Below are 24,656 nucleotides of genomic sequence, written 5' to 3'. Positions count from 1 at the left end.
CATAAGAAAACACACTGTACAATAGGCGAACTTAATGCCGTAAGGCATTCTCTTCCAGTCAACCTTTAGGCAAAGCGGATAAGTTGCAGGCGGTGCAAAAACATGAGGTATAGATACAATTAGGTACATGTACGAATACAAGCATTATTTATTTTTCTCTGACTGCTGTTTTGTGTGCGTTCCAGACAGTTGTCTACAGAGTAATTTATCGGAACAGCAAAGCAATAGGCTGAAGTAATTTCTAAGGGATTCTTCATTTGTTTCAGGGACATTGTGAGTGGCCCATTTCAGAAAACGCGACTCGCGGACTGGCGGAAAACAGGTGATATATACTGAAACACATCGAACTTGTCAGTAGAGGAAGGCGAGAAATTAAAATGTCCTGTGAGAAGTCAACTCTTCGCGCCAATTTTTTTGAATTTGCCGCCTTTTTCTACTGTCAAGGTCGATGTGCCAGAGTATAACTGTTTTATCCCTGAATAAATCCACGGGGTGCTTTATGAACGTTTAACTCGTCTTGTCGTGACGACCGGTCTGGCTTAGTGGGTAGTGGCCCTGCCTATGAAGCCGATGGTTCCGGGTTCAAATCCTGGTAAGGGCATTTATTTGTGAGATATTTGTTCCTGAGTGTTGGGTGTTTTCTATGTATTTAGGTATTTATAAATATTTATATATTATATATATCGTTGTCTAAGTACCCACAACACAAGCCTTAATGAGCTTACTGTGGGACTTAGTCAATTTGTGTAATAATGTCATATAATATTTATTTATTTTCTTTAATTCATGTACGTAATTTTCAACACGTATGGGACCAACTTCAAAAACATGAAAAAAATGTGATTTTATATTTCCTGATTTCGGGATTTAAGTATGATTCAAAGCTGAAATAATGCCTTGTTTAAACGTGTTTGAGCGTATAGGCAGTATTAAATAAACCTTATTCATGTAGCCTTATTCATTTACGACCTAACGGCAGTCGCTGGCCCAAACTGGATAGCGACAGCTTCAGACAGAGAGCTCTGGAAAACCTTGGAGGAGGCCTATACCCTATAGAGGGGTTCTCGTACACCCTTTTTGAGAAATGAAAGGCTTTTTTTTTGTTTTTTTTTTGTTTCATGTAGCATTATGATACAGGTCAAGTGCAAAGGCAGCGCTTCGCGAGTTGCTACGTGCACGTCCCAATGACGCTAAGACGGTCGCGGCTTTAAACACCATTGCCAGGTACAGAACCGTTCATATTACTATGTCATGTTCTATATGTTTTGCAATTTAGGGAGAACCGAATGGAAATAAACCATGAATGATTAGCAATCTTCTGATCCGATATATCTAATAGCCTCCTGAGACCCAGAAGCAATTGTTTTGTTTTTGAATTTGGAACCCTTGGTTACATAATAAAAGTTCAAAATAGATTTTGGAATATGTATAAAAATTTGTACTCATAGGAGGATAGTGTTATTTGTCAGTTGTTAGATTTTCTTACATAGTGGACTTAGGGGGAGAGAGGGCTAAGGGGCTCAAGGCGCCCCCCTCCCTCAAATAATTTGAAACCTTCGATAAAAATTGTTTGGTTATCCCCTATAGGGAGCGTGCATGAACTGTAGGAGGCAGCACAGGAGCTGTCAGATTTTTGTCGCGAAGCGTAAATGTGATGTTTATTGTTCCGATGTAGCCCACAAGATGGCAGGACCTACTATGCACAAGAAAACACTTGACGTGTAAATGTGCATGTTTATGGTTTCGATTCAGACCACAAGATGGCAGACCCTCCAACGCGCACGGTCCCTATTCTCTCCCAACTTCAAGCCCCTACCAAACCAAAAAAATGTGTTACTACCACTGTTTGGAAACATGTTAAACACTTCTTACTTTCTCCCGACCTAGACGCATCAGCACCCGCGAGACAGCCGTGAACGTGGCGCAGCGCGTGTGGGCCTGCGCGGGCGCCGTGGCCGACTGCTGCGCGGCGCACGCGGCGCTCACGGCCGTACTAGAACTGCTGGCCGATGTAAACCTGTTTTGTACTTTTTTTAATCTTTTTCAGACCGCACCAATCTACAAGGTTTTCCCAAAAATCCAAATATTTTCCGATGAATCCAGCTTCAATGATTAATTTGAAGATAAGTCATATTTCCTGAAAGTGCAATGTAATTTGAACCTTAAATCGGAATGCTAAAGTTGAAATTCTAATGGCGCTTATGTGTTCGATAAATCGTACTAAGTCTGGAAAAGGGTCAATTTATTTTCGTTGCGGCTTATTAGCTATTTTTGAATAACTACACAGTATTCTGTGTAGTTATTCAAAAATAGCTATACACGTCATTTAGCCGGCCAGATGCATGTAAAAAGGTCTCGCATTCCATTCTGTTTTGAATTTTTACTTTGACAAATCAAAATTGTGTTGACATCAGATCAAAAATCAAATAAAAAGTTTTTAATTTGTGGGTGGCCAGATGATTTTTTTTTGTTAATTTCTGAACTCACAGAACATTGAAACGTTTAAAAACTTATAAAGCTCTAACTGTGTTGGGTGTTTATGATATATTTTGTATTTATTTAATCGAATGGCATAACAAAAAAATCACAAGTAAATCGAAAATATATCAGGTATGTCACAAGTTTGTATCCAAGGTTTTCAGCCATTGGGCTACGTCAGGAGTAAGTGAGAACAGGTCATCGCGGCTTCCAGGATAGGCTCTGAGGGGGCACTCCTGTACCACGTGTTGGACAGTTTGAGATTCAGCGCCACAATCGCATCTGGGCGAGTCGATCCATCCACAAAGATGTTTAAAATGTGCGGTACGGCCGAACCCTGTCCGCAATCTGTTAAGCTTGCACCATTCATGTCGCGGGAGGCTGAACCCCTTCACTTTCACGCCGGGGGATGAATGTTGCTCACGTCCGCAGGAAGAATACCCTTAGTCGCCCTGCACGTGTCCCCTGGGTGGTGCCAAACGAGCAACAACTCTTGGCCGCTGCACATTGTTCTCTCTAGAAGGACCTCGCAGCGCTTCACACGAATCGAAGATATACATACAATCGGAATGTTACCATATGCGAACGGCTCTTTACAGAGCCACTCGACAAAAGACATCGGCCCATCAATCCGGATATATTTTGTATGATTATGTATGACTCGAATTCGCGACTGGGAGTTAAACTAGACAATTCCAAATTCGATAAAAAACAGAAGCGGAAGACTATTATCTAATAACCCATAGTTCCTTGTGATCTTTGCTCAGTTTTCTAATAGTAGAGGTAAATTTCGTTATTCCAGAGATGGATCTGCTCCGACACCGGCGCGCTAACAGCGCTAGTCCCGCAATGGTGCGCGCACGCGTCGTCGCCGGCGCAGCAGGCGCTGTGCCGCGCGTTACTGAGCCGCGCGGGGGCGGGGGCGGGGGCGGGGGCGGGAGCGGGCGCGCACACGCTGTACGCGGCGCTGCTGCGGGCGCTGTGCGGCGCGCGGCCGTGCGAGCCGCAGCGAGCGTTCAGCTACCTGTCCAAGGTGCACTATAAACTACAACCATTTATTGTGACATTCTGCTCACTATATTATATAAATAAAAAATGGCCAAGAGCATTTCGGACCACGCTCAGTGTAGGGTTCCGTAGTTACTCTTTCGTCACAATAAGCTAAACTGGAGCTTAAAGTAAACCTTTCACCCAAGTTAAACAAATAGGCAAATTTGCATAATCAGTACCTAATTAAAGTAAGTCTTTTTACTATGAAGGGAAAACTTTTTGCGATAACTCAAAAACAGCTAAACTGATCATGTCCGCTATAGTTTTCATTTAATGTCTTTCTTAAGCTCTACTTCCACGATTTTTTTCATATTTTTTGGACCTATGGTTCAAAAGTTAGAGGGGGGGGGGGACACATTTTTTTTTCTTTCGGATCGATTATCTCCGAATATATTCACTTTATCAAAAAATGTTTCTTGAAAACCCCTATTAGTTTTGAAAGACCTTTCCAACGATACCCCACACTCTAGGGTTGAAGCGAAAAAAAAATTCACCCCCACTTTACGTGTAGAGGAGGTACCCTAAAAAAAATTAAATTTTTAGATTTTATTGTACGACTTTGTCGGCTTTATTGATTTATATATCTGTTGTATATGTAATATATGTATACATGTAGCTATAGCGGGTTCGGTGCCTCGACCCCTACTTAAGGTAACACTTCGCATGAATATAACCAGTGTGATTTCAACCGCCGTTAGTTTCACTTGTCCCCTGTCACATACGGAACAGTGGCGACGAATCTACCCGCGTTTTAAAAAAGTGAATAGTACAATGTCTCATTTTGGGATATTAACCAGCTTTGATCATAATACGGGAACGTGGCGGGTGTACAAAAATCGGTTGTCACAATGGTTTATCGCGAATGATATAACCAAGGAAGCCGACACTACCGGAGTGAAGCGGCGCGCGATATTGTTGAGCGCACTCGGCGAGGCTACCTACAAGTTAGCGGCAGATTTAGCCTTGCCTAAATTACTACATGATTTGCCCTATGAAGATATTCTTTGTATTTTGGATGCACACTTTTTCCCCAAACGCTGTATTTTTGGTGAAAGATTTACGTTTTATTCAGCCGTGCAAAAGGAGGGTGAAAGTTACACGGAGTGGGCTGCAAGATTGCGTGGACTGACGGAGCATTGCAGTTTTTCAAACCTCGAAGAAACATTAAGGGACCGTTTTATAATGGGAATGCTTTCTGGGAAGGAGCGAGAGAAGCTGTTTGCCTTAGAACCTGGCAACGTGACCTTGGCAAAAGCAGTCGAGTTGGCGGAGACCTTGCGCAGCGCACGCGCAGGAGCTACCCCGGCCCAGGCCTCGTCAGCGCCCGAACAACTGTTTAAGATCGCTACGAAACCTAGTGCTAGTGCTAACGCTAAAGTGAAGTGCGCGGTATGTGGTTTTAAAAACCACACCACAGAGCAGTGTCGGTTCGCTAACTATACTTGCAGGAAGTGTAACAAAAAGGGTCATCTGAATAGGATGTGCAAAAAAATTAATTATGTGGGAAACGAGAGTGTCGATGAGAACGGCGATGATGGTGAGTTACTTAATATTCGTACTGTTAATGGCGAGCCAATGACAGAAATAATTGACGTTCACGGGGTAAGAATGAAGTTTCAATATGACTGCGGCTCAGCGGTTACCGCAATTTCGGAACAAGTGTATTTACAATATTTCAAACACGGGCCGTTATCCCAACCAAATAAGCGGTTACATACTTATATAGGCGGTAATATTTCTTGTGTCGGCATCGCCCCATTACTTTTTTCTTTTTGGGGTAAACCTCATACGTTTGATGTTCATGTCATCCGTAATGGGGGGCCACCAATTTTAGGTAGGGACTTTATGGCTCACTACGGTCTAGAAATTACCACACCCGTTAATTTTTGTGAAACTTCAAATACCTTTTTAGATATATTACAAAAACAATATCCCGCGGTTTTCTCTGACGAACTAGGAACTTTCAATAAATATAAAATAAAATTATTTTTAAAAAGTGATTCAAAGCCCATATTTTTTAAAGCGCGTCCTATGGCCTTCGCTTTGCGCCAAAAAGTTGAAAACGAATTAAAGCGCTTAGTACGAGTAGGTATATTAAAACCGGTCGAGTACTCGGAGTACGCTTCGCCGGTAGTGCCGGTCTTAAAACGCGATGGCTCTTTACGTCTCTGTGCAGATTATTCTGTCTCAATTAATAAACAGCTGTTAGTTGAACAGTACCCGTTACCCACTGCACAAAAATTGTTTACCAAATTGCATAGCGGACAGCAATTTAGTAAACTAGATCTCTCACAAGCATACGCGCAGTGTGTCCTTGACGATGAATCTCAAAAACTCACTTGTATCAACACGCACAAAGGGCTATTTCTATATACCAGATTAGTATATGGCTTAGCAAGCGCGCCGGCCATTTTCCAGCGCGTTATGGAGTGCGTGTTGGCAGGTATGGACGGAGTTTTATGTATGTTAGACGACGTGTTGGTGACAGGAGCTAACAGGGAGGAGCATTTAACGAGGTTGCGGGCAGTACTTCAAAGACTGCAAGATGCCGGTCTGACCTTACAAAAAGCTAAGTGTGACTTTTTCAAGGACGAGTTAGAGTATTTAGGATACACTATAAACAAACACGGCTTGAAAAAGTCACCCAAAAAGGTTGAAGCTATTGTAAATGCGCCTACCCCGACTAATGTTGCCAGCTTACAGTCATTTCTGGGCTTGGTAAACTACTATAGAAATTTCGTACCCGGTGCATCGTCACTACTTAGTCCGTTATACCAAAGTTACAGAAGGGAAGCAAATGGGTTTGGAATTCCGTACATAACGATGCCTTTATGGCCATAAAAAAACATTTGAGTTCAGATCAGGTGTTGGCCCACTTTAATCCAAACGCGACTATAATTTTGACTACGGATGCATCCCCGTACGGCCTTGGTGCTCTTTTATCACTTATCGATGCTGATGGCGTCGAACGTCCAGTGTCTTATGCTTCACGAACGTTAAATGCCGCCGAGAAACGTTATTCCCAACTACAGAAAGAGGCTACGTCAATCATTTTCGGAGTCCGTCGTTTTCATCAATATTTATATGGTAGGACGATTCCTTTTGTTTTGCGCACTGATCATAAACCCCTTATATCAATATTCGGTCCATACAAAGGAATTCCAGAGGTGTCAGCAAACAGATTACAACGCTACGCTATGTTTCTAAGTGCATATAATTATACAATAGAATACATACGTAGTGCTGATAACAGCGCTGATTACCTTTCCCGCGCAACCCTGCCCGATGACTCATGCACCGGCTCGCAGTCGGGCCACGAAACCAGCGCAGGGGAAGAGTTTATTGACGATCGGGCTTCATACATTAATTTTGTAGTTGATGAAACATTGCCAATCACATTCAATACATTGCGTGAGGAATGTATTAGTGACCTAACTTTAAGGAAAGTGATAAAATATGTTCAAGACGGGTGGCCTAGGAAAGTGTCTGATTCAGATATCCGGCCCTATTTTTTATGTAGGAACCAACTTTCAGTTGAGAACGGATGTCTTATGCGAGGCCATAAAATAGTGATACCGACAAGATTGCAGACAAAAGTATTAGCTGAACTTCATAAATCACATTTAGGTATCGTAAAGTGCAAAGCGGAAGCACGGAGTAGATTATGGTTTCCGGGCATAGATAAGGCAATTGAAAGTACTATTGGGAGTTGCCTAATCTGTTCGCAGCTCCGACCAACACCTCCCCGTGCGCCGTTGGCTGTATGGCCCTACCCTCCGCAGGTATTCTACAGAATACACATAGATATACTCGGACCGGTAAATAATAAGTCGTACTTAGTTGTCGTAGACGCCTATTCTAAATGGGTAGAAGTATATTTTTTGAATAATACAACTTCGAATGCAGTTATAGCTAAATTGTATGAGTTCATGTCAAGATTCGGTCTTATGCATACTTTGGTTAGTGATAACGGCACTTGTTTCTCTTCAAATGAGTTCGCGCGTTTTTTGTGCGGTAAATGGGATTTCCCATATAACTTCTCCCGCTTATACCCCGGCCAGTAATGGGCAGTCGGAAAGCTTCGTAAAGGTGGTAAAAAAAGGTATACGAGCATCATTGCTAAGTAGTAGTGCAAAGGAAGTCGATCAAAACTTATTAAAATACCTATTCGACTATAGAAACTCGGTTCACTCCACTACGGGCGTTTCGCCTGCCCAGTTGGTATTCGGGCGGAAACTTCGTTCGCGCCTGGATTTACTTGTACCTAATGTACTTGCCGCCGCGCCGTCCTCACCGGACACTCTCACTGAGGTTGTAAATTATAAACAGTGTTTGCAGACTAAAGCATATGGTGGCACCAACAAGCAATGTTTTAAGCCAGGTGATAAAGTTCTGTTTAAAAAATATTTCAGTAACGGTAAATTTACATGGAATAGAGGTGTAGTAATGAAGAGATTGGGTGAAACTGTATATATTGTGAAAGACAGTGTAACTGCATTGCAATTTAAAAAACACAAAAATCAATTGATAGCTTTTAGAGGGACAGTGACAAACAACAATCTTAGTGGCACTAGAGACATTGATACTTCTATTGAATCGACATCGGGTGACGAAATTGACCTCTCTCCATCTGAGTTATGCGGTGAGGAACCTGAAATAACTCGTCCAGTGTCAGCGGAGTCTTCACAGTCCCCCACTGTGGAGGGGAGTGGAACCACGCCGACATCTACTGCGACGACTTTACCAGACCTGCAGACATCGAAGGCCTCACCGCCGGCCGCGTCAGCTGATGACGGGGGTCACGACGAGTTCTTCGAAGCACGAGAACAGAGCCACGACACAGAAGGTGTACAAGATGCAGAGACTCAACTCGAAGCCGTAAGTCCGAGTCGAACGGCTGGACAAATGTCGTTGCGTCCTGTCCCTAGGGTTGATTATAAACCGTTTTTTTGTCTTATGTAATTTAGGTGGTAGTTTCTTAATTGTTTAATCAACGATGGATTGTAAAACTATTAGGGGGAGATGTTGTATATGTAATATATGTATACATGTAGCTATAGCGGGTTCGGTGCCTCGACCCCTACTTAAGGTAACACTTCGCATGAATATAACCAGTGTGATTTCAACCGCCGTTAGTTTCACTTGTCCCCTGTCACATACGGAACAATATCCATGCCAAAATTCAGCTTTCTAGCACTAACGACCACGGAGCAAAGCCTCGGACAGACAGACAGACAGACAGACAGACAGACAGACGGATATGGCGAAACTATAAGGGTTTGGCTACGGAACCCTAAAAAGAAATGTTTTTTATGCAAGTACTGCATCTGCAATAACCAGTGCAGAAATGAACTGTTTGTGGAGACCGGTCTGTTTAAGGTTACACGGGGTACATGTTATGTTAAAGTATGTAACTTTACTTTTGAGTGGCATTAACGTGAGACACTTCATTCGGTTCTTGTCTGATTTAATTATTTTATTTTTTGTCTTTTAATTATTTATATAAGAATTCAAGCCTTGGCGACCCTCTACATCTCTAAGGATAATTTAATATCTTTTTTTTATAATTTATCTCTGACACTTAGAGACTTATACATCTCTAAAGAATTTTAGTATTTTATGTTTTTTTTTTTCTCATAGTTTTTTTGTGTAATTTGACATTTAGAGACAGTATACATCTCTAATAAAGTATTTATTATTTCATCGATTCCATATTTGTAATTGTTTTTTTTTTTTTTATTGTTTGTAAAAATGGACATGTAAAACTGCCCCTGTGGCCTATTTGCTGAATTAATGTTTGATATTGATATTTGAACTTATGGAAACGTTATCTAAACGTTTCTGCTTATTTTAAAAATTCTACTCAAGGGATTTAAAACCAGAACTAGACTTTCTATTGACAACCATTTTAAGACAAAATTGAAACGAATGATAATGAACAGAATCACATACACAGATAAAAATATGGAGATTAAAATTCTTAAAGTCAAATTGCACTGACAGATTAATGCCACTATACGACGTATTGTTGAATACTAGTATTACTAATTAATGTACTAGGTATTTGCTAAACGAATGCTACGCATTTACAAAACTAATTTATTTTCCCAAGTCCATAATAATATCATTTTTTGCAGTTCGACTTGACACGATCAGTAGACGAGTCAGCGCGCACTGAGATGTTGGAAGCGCTGATGAGTGCTGCGCAGCGCTGGGGCCGTGATCCCGATCCTGACTTACACGTACTTTTAGAGGTTAATGATTCAAGGGTTTTACTTTGTTTTAGTTTCCCTGGCACCTGTAGACTACTCACTCAAAGACCTCGATACGGCAAACTTAGATTATAATTGGTGCCGTGACCAGGATTTTATGTTAAAATATGATATTGATTAATTAGTTTACACGCTTTAGTATTCTTTTGTGAGATGTCCGAGTGTCCGACATATTAATGGACAATATATTTTTTTTATACTACATCGGTGGCAAACAAGCATACGGCCCGCCTGATGGTAAGCAGTATCCGTAGCCTATGTACGCCTGCAACTGCAGAGGAGTTACATGCGCGTTGCCGACCCTAACCCCCTCCCGCCCCTCGTTGAGCTCTGGCAACCTTACTCACCGGCAGGAACACAACATAATTAACACCCGATTGTCACATATTATCTATTACAAGTATAGCCTGTTCTTTTTCTAAGATCAAGTTCGCCATACATTTACTTATTAATTATTTACTATGGCATGGCGTACTTGATTTTAGAATAACGGACAGACTATACTCGTTAATGAATTATATATGTTTAAGAGTAGTTTAGTTCGAACGGTTATTTATATTCCAGCTGATCGGCGTCCACATCATAAACCTCACAACGGCAGGACAGCTCCCTACAGTGGCCCTGAATGCAGCGCGCGCGGCCGCAGCGGGTCATTTGCCGCCTATGAGCTTTGGGCATGTAGCGCGCGCCGCTACCGTGGCCAAACATGTGCCCTTTGACAAAGTATGGGTTTTTCATGGGATCCCTTTGTTTTACATAATTATTGAAAGTCATAATGTAACAATTGTAAAAAGCGCTGGTGGCCTAGCGGTAAGAGCGTGCGACTTGCAATCCGGAGGTCGCGGGTTCAAACCCCGGCTCGTACCAATGAGTTTTTCGGAACTTAAGTACGAAATATCATTTGATATTTACCAGTCGCTTTTCGGTGAAGGAAAACATCGTGAGGAAACCGGAGTAATCCTAACAAGGCCTTGTTTACCCTCTGGGTTGGAAGGTCAGATGGCAGTCGCTTTCGTAAAAATTACGTAAAAAAAAAAATTGTGCCTACGCCAAATCTTGGGCTTAGTTGTCAAGCGAACCCCAGGCTCCCATGAGCCGTGGCAAAATGCCGGGACAACGCGAGGAAGAAGATAATGTAACAATTGTCAGATTATCATTAGTCATAATTCTGCCGTAACCGTTAACTTCTCAGGATTTTCGTAAGGTTAGGTTTTATGGCAATTCTGAAAAGTTACGTGTTTCTGAGAAAAACCAAATTATGCGGATAAAGAATACATTATGACTTAAAACTTTATGGGAAGCAATAGAGACCCGTTTTTTATTTGTGCATCCTGTTTTATTTAGACGATTACCAACTATACAAATACAATGTTTGGTACAGTCAAAAGATTTAATTTGTGACCCATTTCGTCACAGTGACAATAGTATGAGGATTCTGGCGACTTTCATGTTGTTTGAAACTGTGAAAAGGTACTAAATGAGATCACAAATTAAATCTGTTGACTGTACCTCATCTCTGCATAAAGCTAAGGTCTGTTTTTTATTCCGTAAACTAAAAAGACGTTTCATATGTAAGACATGACATTTCTTAGTACCACATGAAATGTCATTTTAGTCTACGGAATAAAAAAACAGAATATACGTCTTTGATGATTGGTGTGCTGTGCTTTACCAGTACATTTCTTAAAAGGTCGTCTAAGCAATAAAGGACACGATGAAAATATTCAGGTTTGAGTAAAGTTGTTTTTTTTTTAATATTACGTCGGTGGCAAACAAGCATACGGCCAGGCTGATGGTAAGCAGTCTCCGTAGCCTATGGACGCCTGCAACTCTAGACGAGTTACACACGTTCGTTGAACTCTGGCAACCTTACTCACCCGCAGAAACACAACACTATGAGTAGGGTCTAGTGTTATTTGGCTGCTGTTTTCTGTAAGGTGGAGGTACTTTCCCAGTTTGGCTCTCCTCTAGTTCTGGAATGACATCCGCTGCGCTGTGCCGTGCCACACTAAGCGAGATGACATTCATAGTGCCCATATATCTCTTTTGGACGTAGTTTAAGGACATACCCGGTTGCTTTATTTCAATAAAATGAAATTTAATGTAAACTCTAATTATTCTGATACTTTTCATGCTATTACAGTTTTTTTTTTCTACATAGCTGGGTCATCTACTCCGTGAGCTGGGCGTGCTATGGTGGCGCGCGCGCGCCGAAGTCCCGACCTCAGGTGCAACGCAGCACGCGCCGCACGCCGAGCACGTGGCGCTGCTGCAGCACGCGTTGCAGCGCGCGTTCGTCACGCAAGCTGTAGCGCTCAGCTATGCTCCCGAGAGAGGTATGTGGTACTATACATACGAGTATGTTTACTGTACTGCAAAGAGCATAGGCCAAAGGTTATGGCGCCATCGCTCAAAAAGATGGCGCAACTTTTTAATATTTAACAAATTTAACACATATCAGTGAAATAATAAGGATCGAAGTCAAATAGCGTTCTAAAACTTTTAATCATATGTCGAAAGATGGCAGTAAACTTACTGTGGCTACAAAGTTTCAATCCGCCTCTATTTCAAATTCTCTTTGGTATTATTAATCAATAACACATCTATCTAAACAGTTTTTTGATCATTTTGCCTTGGCAATAGGAACTCCTGGTTTTGTTTGTTGTACGAGACACATGGTAAACGATTCTGCGGATTGCTCCAATTTTTGGTTCAATAATATAGTCTTATAATTATTATTTATTTATTGTCCAACAGTGGCGGTCTACGCATGGTCGGCATTACAGGAGTCCTGGTCGGCGTGGGTGTCCCCGCACCCGTCCCTGCCGCCGCTGCTGTCGGGCGAGCCTTACGCGACCATGCTCAAACAGTTCGTCGACAACGTCCACCAGTGCATGTTAGACTGCCCAGGTCTGTACTGCACTAACAGTGATATAAAATAAACATAATTTATAAAAGGGAGAATCAACTTTTTAGCGTCACTCGTTGCCATGGTTACGATTAGTTGTCCAGGGGACAAAAGTTCATTGAAATACAGATTTTATGGTACTTAAATGTATCAAACTTGCGTTTTTGTGGTCGTTATAACCAATGTCCATAATGGGCCTCCTACTAAGCATGTTAATAGAACGGCATACAACGTCTCTTCAAACAAACTGTGCCACTGTTGTCCCTTGGACAACGGGACAGGATAACAAAACAAAAAAAGTTGATTCACCCAAAAAACAAAGACTTAAAATAGTGGTGGTTTACATGTGCTTAAACTAGGATTCTCTGTGTTTCAGGAGAAAAATTAGGCAAACATTGTTCATGCAAATTAATTTTCACTTACAAAATACACAATTTAATTCACAGTCCTAATGTTATCATGGAAACACATACGATTTGCCAGTTTGTAGACTAATAATTTTAGTCTAATACCGTTCGAGAAATGGGCCCCGAGAGTGTCCCCGCGAATGAATTTAGGACCAGGCGCGCCAACCACAGTTGACGGATTGATCAACGTCAGACAGCAGTGAACTATGAAACTTCCCATACAAAAATATTTAGCGACCGCTTTAACGACGACATATAGTTTGGCGCAACTGAACCTTAGGGTCGGTTGCACCAAACCGTGTGTCATCGTTAAAGCGTTTGCTCATTTTTATTGTATGGGAGTGACGGTAATCAGTCCACTAAATGGCTAAAAGTCAAGTAGATTTAACATTGTTTCAAATTCAAGCCGCTCTAAGAATTTCATTATTATCCCAGGTTGTGAAGAGCACCTCCTAAGTCAAGTGTGGGAGTGGACGATCCAGGTCTACCTGAATGTGACCAGCGCACCGGCGGCTGCCAGAGATAGCCGAGTCCAGGTCAGTTTCTGATTGACTTAACTGTTAAACTTTCAGAGTGTATTCTTTGGAATATAAATTTAATGATTGCTACCCAAAATGACACGTTCTCTTTCTGGCTCCTTAGACTGTTTCACCTACTGCTCAAAGCAGGTGGCGTGCCGAGCACACCCGCTTCATTTAAACTTTAGAAAAGCTAATTTCTTTTCTAGAATTCACATTACACAGTTAATTTGTCGCTCGCAAACATTATTGCAACAAGATAGGGGCAACCAATCGTCCGTTAAGTGTTGTTGGAACAGTGTCTGTGTTGCAGTTGTCGGAGTTCCTGGCGCAGCTGGGCAAGTTGCCCTGGAGTGAGCACCAGTGGCCTGGCGCTCACTGTATTCCCGCTGCGCTGCAGGTTAGTATTATAAGTATAAGTACTAGCTTAGTTATACTTGTGCGAGTTGTCAGTAGGTATCTATATAAAATTCCTGCGAGATTTTCGCCGGCCGCTTGTCAAAGCTTAAACTAAAAATGTGTCGACATGTTGAAACTTTGGTAGATAGAACGTTTGTAAAAAATAAGGCTTATTTTATCCCGGAAATAATCTCCTAATAAGTACAAGTCCAGTGGAAGTTTTTTCTACTTTTACAGAAAAGAATAATGGCTATCCACGGTCGTTTATTGTCTAGCAAAACTGTTTATAATAAATAAATAAATATTATAGGACATTATTACACAAATTGACTAAGTCCCACAGTAAGCCCATTAGGGCTTGTGTTGAGGGTACTTAGACAACGATATATATAATATATAAATATTTATAAATACTTAAATACATAGAAAACATCCATGACTCAGGAACAAATATCCATGCTCATCACACGAATAAATGCCCTTACCAGGATTTGAACCCGGGACCATCAGCTTCGTAGGCAGGGTCACTACCCACTAGGCCAAACCGGTCGTCAAAAGATCGTTTATAGAACTCAGTTGAGAGGTAATACGTAAAACGCCCAAAGAAAATTAAATAAAGAATGAATTCGCAGATAAGCACAAGCACTGATTTGGAGATCCAGACCTGGCTCGCCGACACACTTCGCGGCGTCGAAGCCGGCACCTGGTTACGCGGCGCTCAAGACTGCGATATCGCGCCTCGATTAGCCGCATTGCTGCAGCTGTTCGCAGGACCGTTCCGGCTACGAACTGAGGTACTGTATATATAATAGCTTGCTAAACTTTGCAGCATATAGAAGCCATCACCTGGTTACGAAGCGATCCGAGATATTCCGCCGCGCCTGGCCGCGTTGCTGCAACTGTTCGCAGGACGTTGCGGCTACGAACTGAGGTACTGCATGCGATACTTCGCGTCGAAGCCAGCACCTGGTTACTGCAACCGTTCGCAGGACCGTAACGGCTTCTTACTAAGGTACTGTATACATAATAGTTTGCTAAACTTCGCGGCGTTGAAGCCAGCACCTGGTTACGCGGCGCCCAAGACTGCGATATTACGCCGCGCCTGGCCGCGTTGCTGCAACTGTTCGCAGGACCGTTGCGGCTACGGACTGAGGTGTGTTCAGAACAGTTACACATCGCGTTGTGGAAGCCGCCACCTGGTTACACAGAGCTCAAGACTACGCATTGCTGCAACTGTTTGTCGGACCGTTGCGCCCACAGACTGAGGTATGCTGAGTATGCCGATCATCAAAACGGTTAGCTACTTCTTTAAGTCCTAGAATACTAAAATTTGTTATGCCAGCTGGGATTTTTTTATTATTGGAAATGTTTTTGACTACTAACCGAAATGTATCCTAGAGAAAACCGATAAACAGGCTACCTTTCTACGGTGTTCGAGGCTCTGCAGTCTAGGGCAAGGGAGAAATTAAGAAACCTGTAACATTTAACTTCTAATTTCATTTAAAATATTTAAATTATCTTATGTGTAGTTTTTCCGAAACTAATACTCCTTGTATTGTGTATGTAACAATGAATGCTGTGTCGTAATGGTCCTTTGAACTGGATTTGTGTTTATCTAACATTCAACTATGAAAGATAGGCCTACCGATATTATCAAGGGTTAAACTTTATTATTTACAGACGCTAGAGCAAGCAGTACACCTGCCGTGGCAGCGGCTGCCAGAAATAGCGCTGGACCAGGCGCTCCAGAGGTTCTTCGTCGATCACCACAACCCCCAGCATCCGTACCACGACACGCCACAGTTTAGGTAATTATTACCTAATTAAGTACAGTTTATTTTTAGTGATAATGTTTTATTTTTATTCATTAAGTTCTACGCCAGCGATAAAGAGACCGTGCACAAACTGTAGGGGGTCCAGGAATCCCCTTTTATTGTTAAAAAGTTCAAGTCAGGTTTAAGGTTGAGCGAATGAGTGGCATAATTCATTACATACAATCGTACGTTTCTATGCGGTTTTTTCTGAGTAGCGGACTATTTGTTTGTACAAAATAGATAAAGCAGTGAATTGGCCATTTTGACATTTGTTATTGTTAAAAAGGAACAAAATTGTACAGTTTTGGTAAGTTTTATGAATAAGGGTGTAAAGTATGTTATTTTGGCAGGGTAATATTAGCGGCTAGCGGTCTTGAGCCAGCTTGCGCGTACGCAAGGCCACGGCGCGCGTGCGCCGTCTCCCAGTGGACGCGCGCCGCGAGCGCGCCCGCGCTCGTCGGCCATGTCGGCTCGCAGGCGCAAGAGCTGCTGCTCCTGCTCGCCGCACTCGGTACAGTACACTCTATGTACAGAATACCATCACTGATAAGACTAGCTTTTCAAGATGAGCGTCGTACGATGTATTCAACGCAAGGGGTCATATATGGATCCAATTAAGCTGTTGTGCTTATATGTTTGCTTTTACTTAATGTATTTTTTTCTATCATTTAGAACCATACGTGGAGGAAGGCAGTGACGAATTAGAAGAACTTTTGTCCCGCGCCATTGTCATAATGTGCATGGAACCTGCAGCTGCCGAGGCTCTGCCGGTAATATATAAAAATAAAGATGTACTTTTGTATACTACGCTACCATATTTTGTACTGCTGCATTTCGAGGTAACTTCAAATATAAAGCAACAAAATGCTGGAATAATATACCTCCACCCATCAAAAACTTAAATACAGTAAGTAGTTTTAAATTGCGGATTAAACAACATCTTATAGCAATACAAATCACGCTACCTCCAGGTACTAGAGCCACGCTGTCAAATTTATAATGATGATATTTATGCACCTTATGTCTTTATTTATTTATTTTTAACTTTACTAAGTATACTCACACTCATATACATATATCTTACATATCTTACATACTTCCTTCAATATATAACTATTCATTTCAGCTCACACCATACTAGTATTTGTTTTGTCCAAATTCTAATACATATAGTTTAAATTCTAGTACATAATAACATAACTCTAAGCCATTTAGTTTCCGACTAACAGCGAGTAAGGGATAATATATCAAGGGTCTGCCTGAAAACCAGTGTCGTAGTAAACACATTGCAACATTATGCTGAGGCAAGCTCCTATTTAACATCCGTGAATATTTCTGCATTAGATTTACAACTGAATCTCTTAGTTTTTCAGTTTAAATGTAAGGCTTATTTATATTAAATGTCACTATCTGTTATAAATGTATTAAATGTATCTATCACTCTGCCATTTCATGTGATCAGTGGCGGGGCAAGACCAAAATGTTATGTGGGCAAATACTATGGCAAGGTACATTTAGCGAGGCCCTCTGGTGGCACAAGAAATAACAAACATTTTTACGTTGTGTCCGAGATATACTTTGTGGTGCGAGGCCACTCGGAACGCGAGCCCGTAGGCGGTGGTCCACGTCGTCCACGCCTAACGCCGCCTCTGCATGTGATGTTGAATAGGAATGTTCTATATCTATGTTTATTTTAACTCAAGCTTCTTCTCAGCTATACACGGTGTTACATGAGGAAACCGAAAGATTTTGACAGTTACATTACTGATCACATTTAGAGACTAAAATGTCGTATAAACTTTTCTGGATTTCGCCTAGTTTCAGAGTTAATATCAATGTAAAAAAAAAACATCTTTTTATCGTAACTTAGTGCAAAACGCCTTTTTGATCGCGATGATGCCATTATGGGGCGTAGTCTAAATATCCTTATTGATAGATGTCAAAAAGTGACAAGTAACCTTTGCAAGAACTAGTTTTAAAAAAAAAATCGTAAAAAATTATTTTCAGTTCCAGTTTTACCAGAACATTAACTTTTTATATACAAATACGATCAAAATTTGAAAAAAAAAAAAACAAAAAAAGAAACGCGAAATTTATTGAAACTCATATAACATTTTCTCCTTCTTTTAGCCTCAGAAGTACGTGGTTAAAATCTTTCGGGTTCCTCGTGAGCACCGTGTATATTTTCCTTGTATTTATCCTACATCTATGATTGCACGCAGGTGTGGGTAGGATGGCTGGGCGGCGCCACGCCGCGGCTGCTGCGAGCCAGCCTGTGGGCGGCGCGCGCGCTCACCGCGCTGGACTACTTCGGGGCGGTCGCCGACGCCGCCGCCGCGGCCTTCATGAATGGTTCGTTCTTTCATCATATGGCGAAGGCAGATGTCATTCTATATTACCAAAGAGTTCATACTAACAACTACATAAGTATTATGACAATGAATGGTTTGATGTAAGTGGTCTTTAATTAAGAGAATAAATTAAAACGTTATTTTTGTCACATTGTAGGCTACGTATGTTTTTGACACTTTGACACAATCGCAGGTTATGCTCATGGACGTAGGCGGGATTACATACAATGTATGCCCCTCTGCAGCTCCCCCCCCCCCCCCCCCCCTATATCTATATCAACTTGCCGCCCTCCCCCCTAGTTTACTGGCTCAGGCAAAAAACAGATAAGGTATTGTTTTTCCACATTTTTGACACACGATTTTATGACAGCTTATAATAACTAAATTGTCTATTAGGAAACAAGCCTATTATGTATTTATAAAATTACTGAAAAATATTTTTTACAGTACATATGGTGCTACTTTACCGCACTAGTGCGAAAATTAGCATATTACGTTACTGTGTCGAACATTTAAAGGGCCATATGTACTGTAAAACGTTGTACGATACATGTGCGAATAGATAATTCGCAACTCGTGTCAATTTAAAACACTCCCTTTGGTCGTGTTTTAATATATCGCCACTCGTTTCGAATTTCCTATTTTTCGCACTTGTATCGTAATGTACTATTTTATAAAGATCTTTCTTATAAGAATCTTAGATATGAACCGTGGGTTCTTATAACGTTGTATTGCAGCGGGTGGCACATGGGGCGAGGTCTCAGCCCGCTGGGGCGGCTGCGCGTGGGCGGCGCCCGGCCCGCTGCTGCGGCGCGGCCGGCTGCACGCCGCCTACGCGCTCGCGCAGGCGCAGCCCTTTAGCGCGACCGACCTGGCCTCTGTCGGCTATTTGTATGTACTATTCAGAATTTTTACTACTTCTACTCTTCAACTGGGCGATGCGAGATTTTAGAGTTACGTAATTAGGGGTGCATTTTTATGTTTTTAAGTGTTAAATTATATTATAATCTAATAACTATGAAATTTGGCAGAGATATCAACTTAGTTCAGGCAAATGCAATTTTTAACGAATAGGTATAGCGATTATACAGTGAATTATCCTAACGTGCATATATTGTATGGGGAGGTCTTTGACGGGGACGGGACAAATAATGAGTAGGTACCTACTATTATTTCCTCTAGAATTTAATTATAACTGGATCAACAATATTCATGATATCGCGTAACAAACATTTGGAACATATAAACATCCCTGTATTATTCTTCGATACTAAAACCTCGCTACGCTTAAAAAAATAAGTAAAATATAGACAGAAACACTACAAGGAAAATGTATGCGTTTATATAAAATTAATTTACACGAGCCCTATCGCTGTAAGATTTTTTTTTGCGTTCTTAACGGTGAACCTTTTTCAGTGCAAACAAAGAACTGATAATATCAGTATGGATCTGCGCACTGTGCCGGGCGGCGCTGAGTTCTAGCGGGGAGACTGAAGCAGCGCGCGCGCAACTCTCGCGCTGGGCGGAGCCGCCGCGCATGGCCCTCCTGCGGGTCCTGTCCAACGCCGACGAACCTACCGACAAGTATACGATATCACCTTAATTAAATTTACTTAACAATTAGGGTTTCTGGTTTCTCGAGGCACGGAAATTCTCGAGTTTCTCGAGTATCTCGAGATATTATGTAAGTTTCAAAAGACCATGTTATTTTTTTTTTTTTGGTTTATTACAAATAAAACTTATAGGAGTCGTAGGTGAGATCAATAATCAAACAAATGGTTAATTTTTAGTTGCCATAAATTGCACTTCATAATCAAAATTTCAACAACAAACAAAAAAAAAAAAAACTATACAGGCAAACGTGCGCGTCGGTGATTTGATATGCTATAGTGTATTTCTTTAGGTGTTTAGACAAACTTACAGAAGTTTTACGACGTAATATTAATTTAAACTTAACAATGACGCTGCTAAAATTGTGCTAATATGAATGGAGATTATTTCATTTATCGATAGTAATTTAGTTTTGTAATATTTGGTATTACATGGCCCTATAATTAGTTTTTTTAGCATTAGAAAAAGATAAACGATCTTCCTTTCCTAGAGAGTCCTTTTATAGAGAAACACTTTTGAAAAATAAGTCACGGCAAATATGTAACAATTATAAATCATATACGATCATTTACATTATTTTCCGTTCATAAGTAATAGTTACTAATTGTATAAAACCGTTTTGCAATAAAAAAGACACGTCAAGATTGTTTACTTTTTTTTAATGCTAAAAAAACGTAGTACAGTAAAGAACCTAAAAATGAGACGAATTTCTGGACATTTGAGTGTAGTACTTCAAAAGTTCCAAACATGTAAATCGGTTGAAGCCAGCACGATAGGGGACGGATTAAGGCAGTTTTTTTACTTGGTTGGTTAACTAATATTTTTTTTAAGTAAGGACCTGAAAGAATAATTGTTCTACATTTATTTAACTACCCAATGACATACACTATAGACACATCACGTGTTATTATTTTTACTTATCACAAGAGATTTATTTCTCGAGTTCTCGAGGCATTGAGCTTTTTTTCCTGCCTCGCCGAGCGACAAATTTCTCGAGATTTCTCGCTTCGAGAATTCTCGAGCAGAAACCCTATTAACAATGCTTATTTCCTTTACTTTTTATAATTTTTTAAATAACAATAGGGAGTATTTATTCAATGTTCTGCCGCCAGAGTGCAGCACTAGCACCTTTCGTAAACCATAGAGTAACTTATACATACTGTGCCTTAAACTGTTATTTGACAAGTTTTCACAGATAATAAAATATGACATTGATGCATCAAGGCGGTTTGCTTACAAAGGGCCTACCGGGAAACGCGAAAATCGAAATGTCGTTATTTGCCTCTTTATCGCTTCGCTTCATGCAAGAGTGAGAGAGGTTACATAAAGAAATTTGATTTTCTTGTTTCGCGGTAGACCCTCAGATTGTGATGGATTGTGTTAGTGGCACCCCCTACCCAGAGTTACGCGTAATATTTCCTATGAATATATCACAGTCGCGTACTGGTGCAAAGTGGAGAAAATTCACGTGATGACAACGCAGGGCGTACGAAAAATGTAAATTTTCGTGGGACATCAGAGCCAGCAGAGTTTTCAAAAAATCGTAGTGGTTTTTTAGATAATAATACATAGTAAAGTTTCACTCAATGAAAAAAAAAATAAGAACATAGGTCTCAAACGCACCGTTAAAAATCTATAAATATTTATACACGAAAATTGCTTCTAGTGATGCGTAATGGTAATATTTATTCCTTTTATTTGTTTAAAATAATAATTCATAACAATGATATCCGCAATCCTGGGCACGCACGGCCGTCCGCTCAGTGCTCAGCGGGCTGCGTTCGGAGAAGGACCTGAACTCACAGCACCTTAATACTATTTGACAAATGTCACTTGACAGACAACTAATGTGTTCCACTCTCTCCAAGGCGGCGGCACTGTCAAATTTATATAAACCAAACCTATCTCGATTTCATTAATAAACGTTTCTGAGACAAGAATATCCCACTTCTGATACACATTTATAAACCACCCCCAACTCTTCCAGACACCGCCTCCTCTGCCGCCTAGCGCTCTGCCTCGTCACCCCCAACTCGGACCCCGCGAGCCTCCTCCGCGCTCAAGAAGCCTGCCCCGCCGTCCCTCAAGCAGACCTGGTGTCCTGGACCAAGTCACCTAGCGTAAAACATTTGGCGAAGTGTGCTGTTGCACTGTTCCCAGGGTCAGATAATTATTTTGCTGAAGAATTGAGACTCGCAGGTGATTTGTAACATATCAGTACCTAGATTTAAAAGAAAATCTCTAGGGTATTCTAAATTTTGACGTTTGCTATTTCTTTTTCCTTAGCAACCTAAATTCAAGAACTTGCATAGAAATTGATTTTTATATTCTGCCGGCTGTACGCACTCGTCGAGAGACTACGAGTCAGACCGAGAACGAGTGTGACCATACTGCTCCGGTCTGGTCTCGTCTCGCCCTTCTCCGATTGGATCGGAGCGATGCTGAGATTCTCGGTGAGAGGCTTTCGACGAGTGTGTACAGCCGGCATAAGGTTGGCATCTGTCCAATATCTTTGTCCAATATGCACTTGATCAAAGGAATTTGGTGAGTTCATCAAATTTGAGATACAAGAAACACTGACATTTGGTCAAATATTACGACTGACATTTAATTCAAAATGGCTACGCAAATAGTATAAAAACTTAACCAAGATATTGGATAAGTGGAACTTCTTCTTCCGGAACTCGTTCGAAGAAATTTGTTCAAATATTGGATATAGAAATTGGACAGATGAAACACCACCCTAAGGATGGTATTTCACCTGTCCAATTCCTTGGTCCAATGTATATTTGCATCTTACATTTTGCTTAATAAGAGAGTGAGACGCTATGCACATTGGACACAGAAATTGGACAGGTGGAATACCATCCTAAGCAACTACCTTCTGATTTTCCAAAAACTCCAACCCAGCCGGGAAAGTAGGTTTTTAGGGTTCCGTAGCCAAATGGCAAAAAACGGAACTCTTATAGATTCGTCATGTCCGTCTGTCTGTCCGATTATGTCACGGCCACTTTTTTTATTATATTATACAGACTTAATGACATTTGACAAGAATATTGTCACAAAAATTTGCGTCAATATACATATATATAATATATATGTACGTACAATACACATATATATGTATATATATATATATATATATATATATATGTACGTACGTACGTGGGTATGTATGTATGTATGTCGTATGACTGCAGCTGTATAATAGAAAAGGACATAGTTACGAACTTACTTAACTTTCAAGTAGGAAATTATAATTTCTCGAACGCGTTGAAATGCCTCTAGGGATTTCGTAATTAATTCCGTAGTTTTAATTTTACATTTTGTATTTTTATAGTGTATATATCCTATATGTTGATATTGTACTGTAATTTTGATATATTTTATAAGTCAAAAGCTTTATTATTGTTATTTTGACAGAAATTGTAACCCACAGGTAATGTAATTGCTGCTTAGTATGACAATCTGTGTACGTATAAGAACCAAAAAGTCGTATAAAATAAAATGATCATTAATATCCAAAATAATGATAGCTGAAATTATTCGTTATGTGAATTCAGGCATATTGATAAAAAAAACCCTCTGATGTTGCGTATTGTCAACAAAAACGTAGTACATTATCCATTTTTTGACCTACACCTCCGTCACTCCAGAAAAACAACATCTAAATGAAAAATACGATTCAAATTCCAATGGTTTGATAAATGCGTTAAATATTGTCTATCTCTTTCTAATTGTAACATTATGAGGAAGATAGACGATAGCGTGTCATATTATATAAGGTGCTAACAAATTAGCTACCAATATTTTTACAGCTGTTACTACTCGCCTCCTGGAGCATACTTAAGTATGAAACATTATATGTTATATGATGTTTTTTTGGAGAAAAATATAAAACAAATTTACTAAGTAAAACGCCCTGTTAATGAGATAATTAAATGAGATCTAATTGAACAGATTCTAGAACCTCTTTTACCTAACACTTAACTGGCCACTTCACATTAATAAATCAAATGACACGTTGATTATGACATTTATGACAAACAATTGTTGACATGACAGAAAGTGTTAAACTATGGAAGGTAGAGGCAAAGATTGAATCTCCATATGCAGAACTGTTGCAAAAGTGTCCAGCTGTCAGCTATAAATAATAGTTCCAAATCTCTCCAGAGTAGCGCTAGAGTAGCTAAGAACCTAGGCGTTATTGACGGAGTGAAGTGCGCTGTCTATGATTATATTTTTTTCTCAAGTATTATAGGTATTGTAGCGCCACCTATTTATGGTTTTTATGTCGGACACTTTTTGGTATATGGAGATTCTGTTCCTTAAATCTATCTACCTTCCATATGTTAAACATATTATCAGTTAAATGCACATGATGAATATTTTTAGATACTTAAATAGATTATTTATTTTTTCGTATGGTGAATGAAAACAAAGAAAATCAGATGAAAAGTTTTCTTAATTTCTATTGAAAGTTAATTGTTTTAATGTCAAGTTCCGTCTCTTAAAATATTGGTAGCAAATTTTTAACACCTTATATAAATACCTTATGTGCCAGGCCTTCTGCGTGTATAACGCGTATATTTAAGTAGAAGGTTTCATAACCAAAGTTTAGTTAAAAACCTTTTATATTTAATATAACGTAATTTGATTTGGATCTCTTTAAATGTAACTTTCGGACAAAAGCATACACGTTATGAAAATAAAAGATTATGTTACTACTATGACTTATTTTATTTTAACTTAAATTTAAATGATTACATCATAACGAAACCATTAAAATATCTGACATACATAATACTTGAAAACATCAAAAACTTGTATTATTGGCGCTAGATTGAA

General features: G+C 40.2%; 2 protein-coding genes across 3 annotated transcripts in view; both read left to right on the top strand.

The window, feature by feature from the left end:
* LOC133515795 (uncharacterized) overlaps nucleotides 1–24,536 on the top strand; it is a 54,366-nt gene extending 29,830 nt beyond the window's left edge. For both annotated transcript variants that reach the window (XM_061848383.1, XM_061848382.1), the window contains exons 25-42: nucleotides 267–322; nucleotides 1,138–1,224; nucleotides 1,888–2,011; nucleotides 3,281–3,511; nucleotides 9,666–9,782; nucleotides 10,365–10,523; nucleotides 11,962–12,136; nucleotides 12,558–12,710; nucleotides 13,551–13,651; nucleotides 13,947–14,033; nucleotides 14,665–14,826; nucleotides 15,713–15,840; nucleotides 16,197–16,357; nucleotides 16,519–16,616; nucleotides 18,069–18,198; nucleotides 18,935–19,088; nucleotides 19,614–19,781; nucleotides 21,796–24,536. In XM_061848383.1, coding sequence (XP_061704367.1) covers nucleotides 267–322; nucleotides 1,138–1,224; nucleotides 1,888–2,011; nucleotides 3,281–3,511; nucleotides 9,666–9,782; nucleotides 10,365–10,523; nucleotides 11,962–12,136; nucleotides 12,558–12,710; nucleotides 13,551–13,651; nucleotides 13,947–14,033; nucleotides 14,665–14,826; nucleotides 15,713–15,840; nucleotides 16,197–16,357; nucleotides 16,519–16,616; nucleotides 18,069–18,198; nucleotides 18,935–19,088; nucleotides 19,614–19,781; nucleotides 21,796–22,018 — 2,514 coding nt within the window. In that variant the 3' untranslated portion in view covers nucleotides 22,019–24,536. The remainder of the gene's footprint in view (nucleotides 1–266; nucleotides 323–1,137; nucleotides 1,225–1,887; nucleotides 2,012–3,280; nucleotides 3,512–9,665; nucleotides 9,783–10,364; nucleotides 10,524–11,961; nucleotides 12,137–12,557; nucleotides 12,711–13,550; nucleotides 13,652–13,946; nucleotides 14,034–14,664; nucleotides 14,827–15,712; nucleotides 15,841–16,196; nucleotides 16,358–16,518; nucleotides 16,617–18,068; nucleotides 18,199–18,934; nucleotides 19,089–19,613; nucleotides 19,782–21,795) is intronic.
* On the top strand, nucleotides 7,422–8,691 carry LOC133515804 (uncharacterized protein K02A2.6-like). Its single transcript, XM_061848396.1, has one exon. The coding sequence runs from the start codon at nucleotides 7,450–7,452 to the stop codon at nucleotides 8,488–8,490; it is 1,041 nt and encodes a 346-aa protein (XP_061704380.1). The 5' UTR covers nucleotides 7,422–7,449; the 3' UTR covers nucleotides 8,491–8,691.
* Nucleotides 24,537–24,656: the final 120 nt, after the last annotated feature.

The sequence above is a fragment of the Cydia pomonella genome, chromosome 3, assembly GCF_033807575.1.
Source record: "Cydia pomonella isolate Wapato2018A chromosome 3, ilCydPomo1, whole genome shotgun sequence".
In the NCBI taxonomy this organism is placed as follows: domain Eukaryota; kingdom Metazoa; phylum Arthropoda; class Insecta; order Lepidoptera; family Tortricidae; genus Cydia; species Cydia pomonella.
The sequence above is the reverse complement of the archived record's forward strand: the minus strand, read 5'-3'. Positions and strand labels throughout refer to the sequence as shown.

Coding starts and splice junctions, on each gene's coding strand:
- LOC133515804 (XM_061848396.1), top strand. CDS start 7,450: ATGAGTTCATGTCAAGATTCGGTCTTATGCATACTTTGGTTAGTGATA.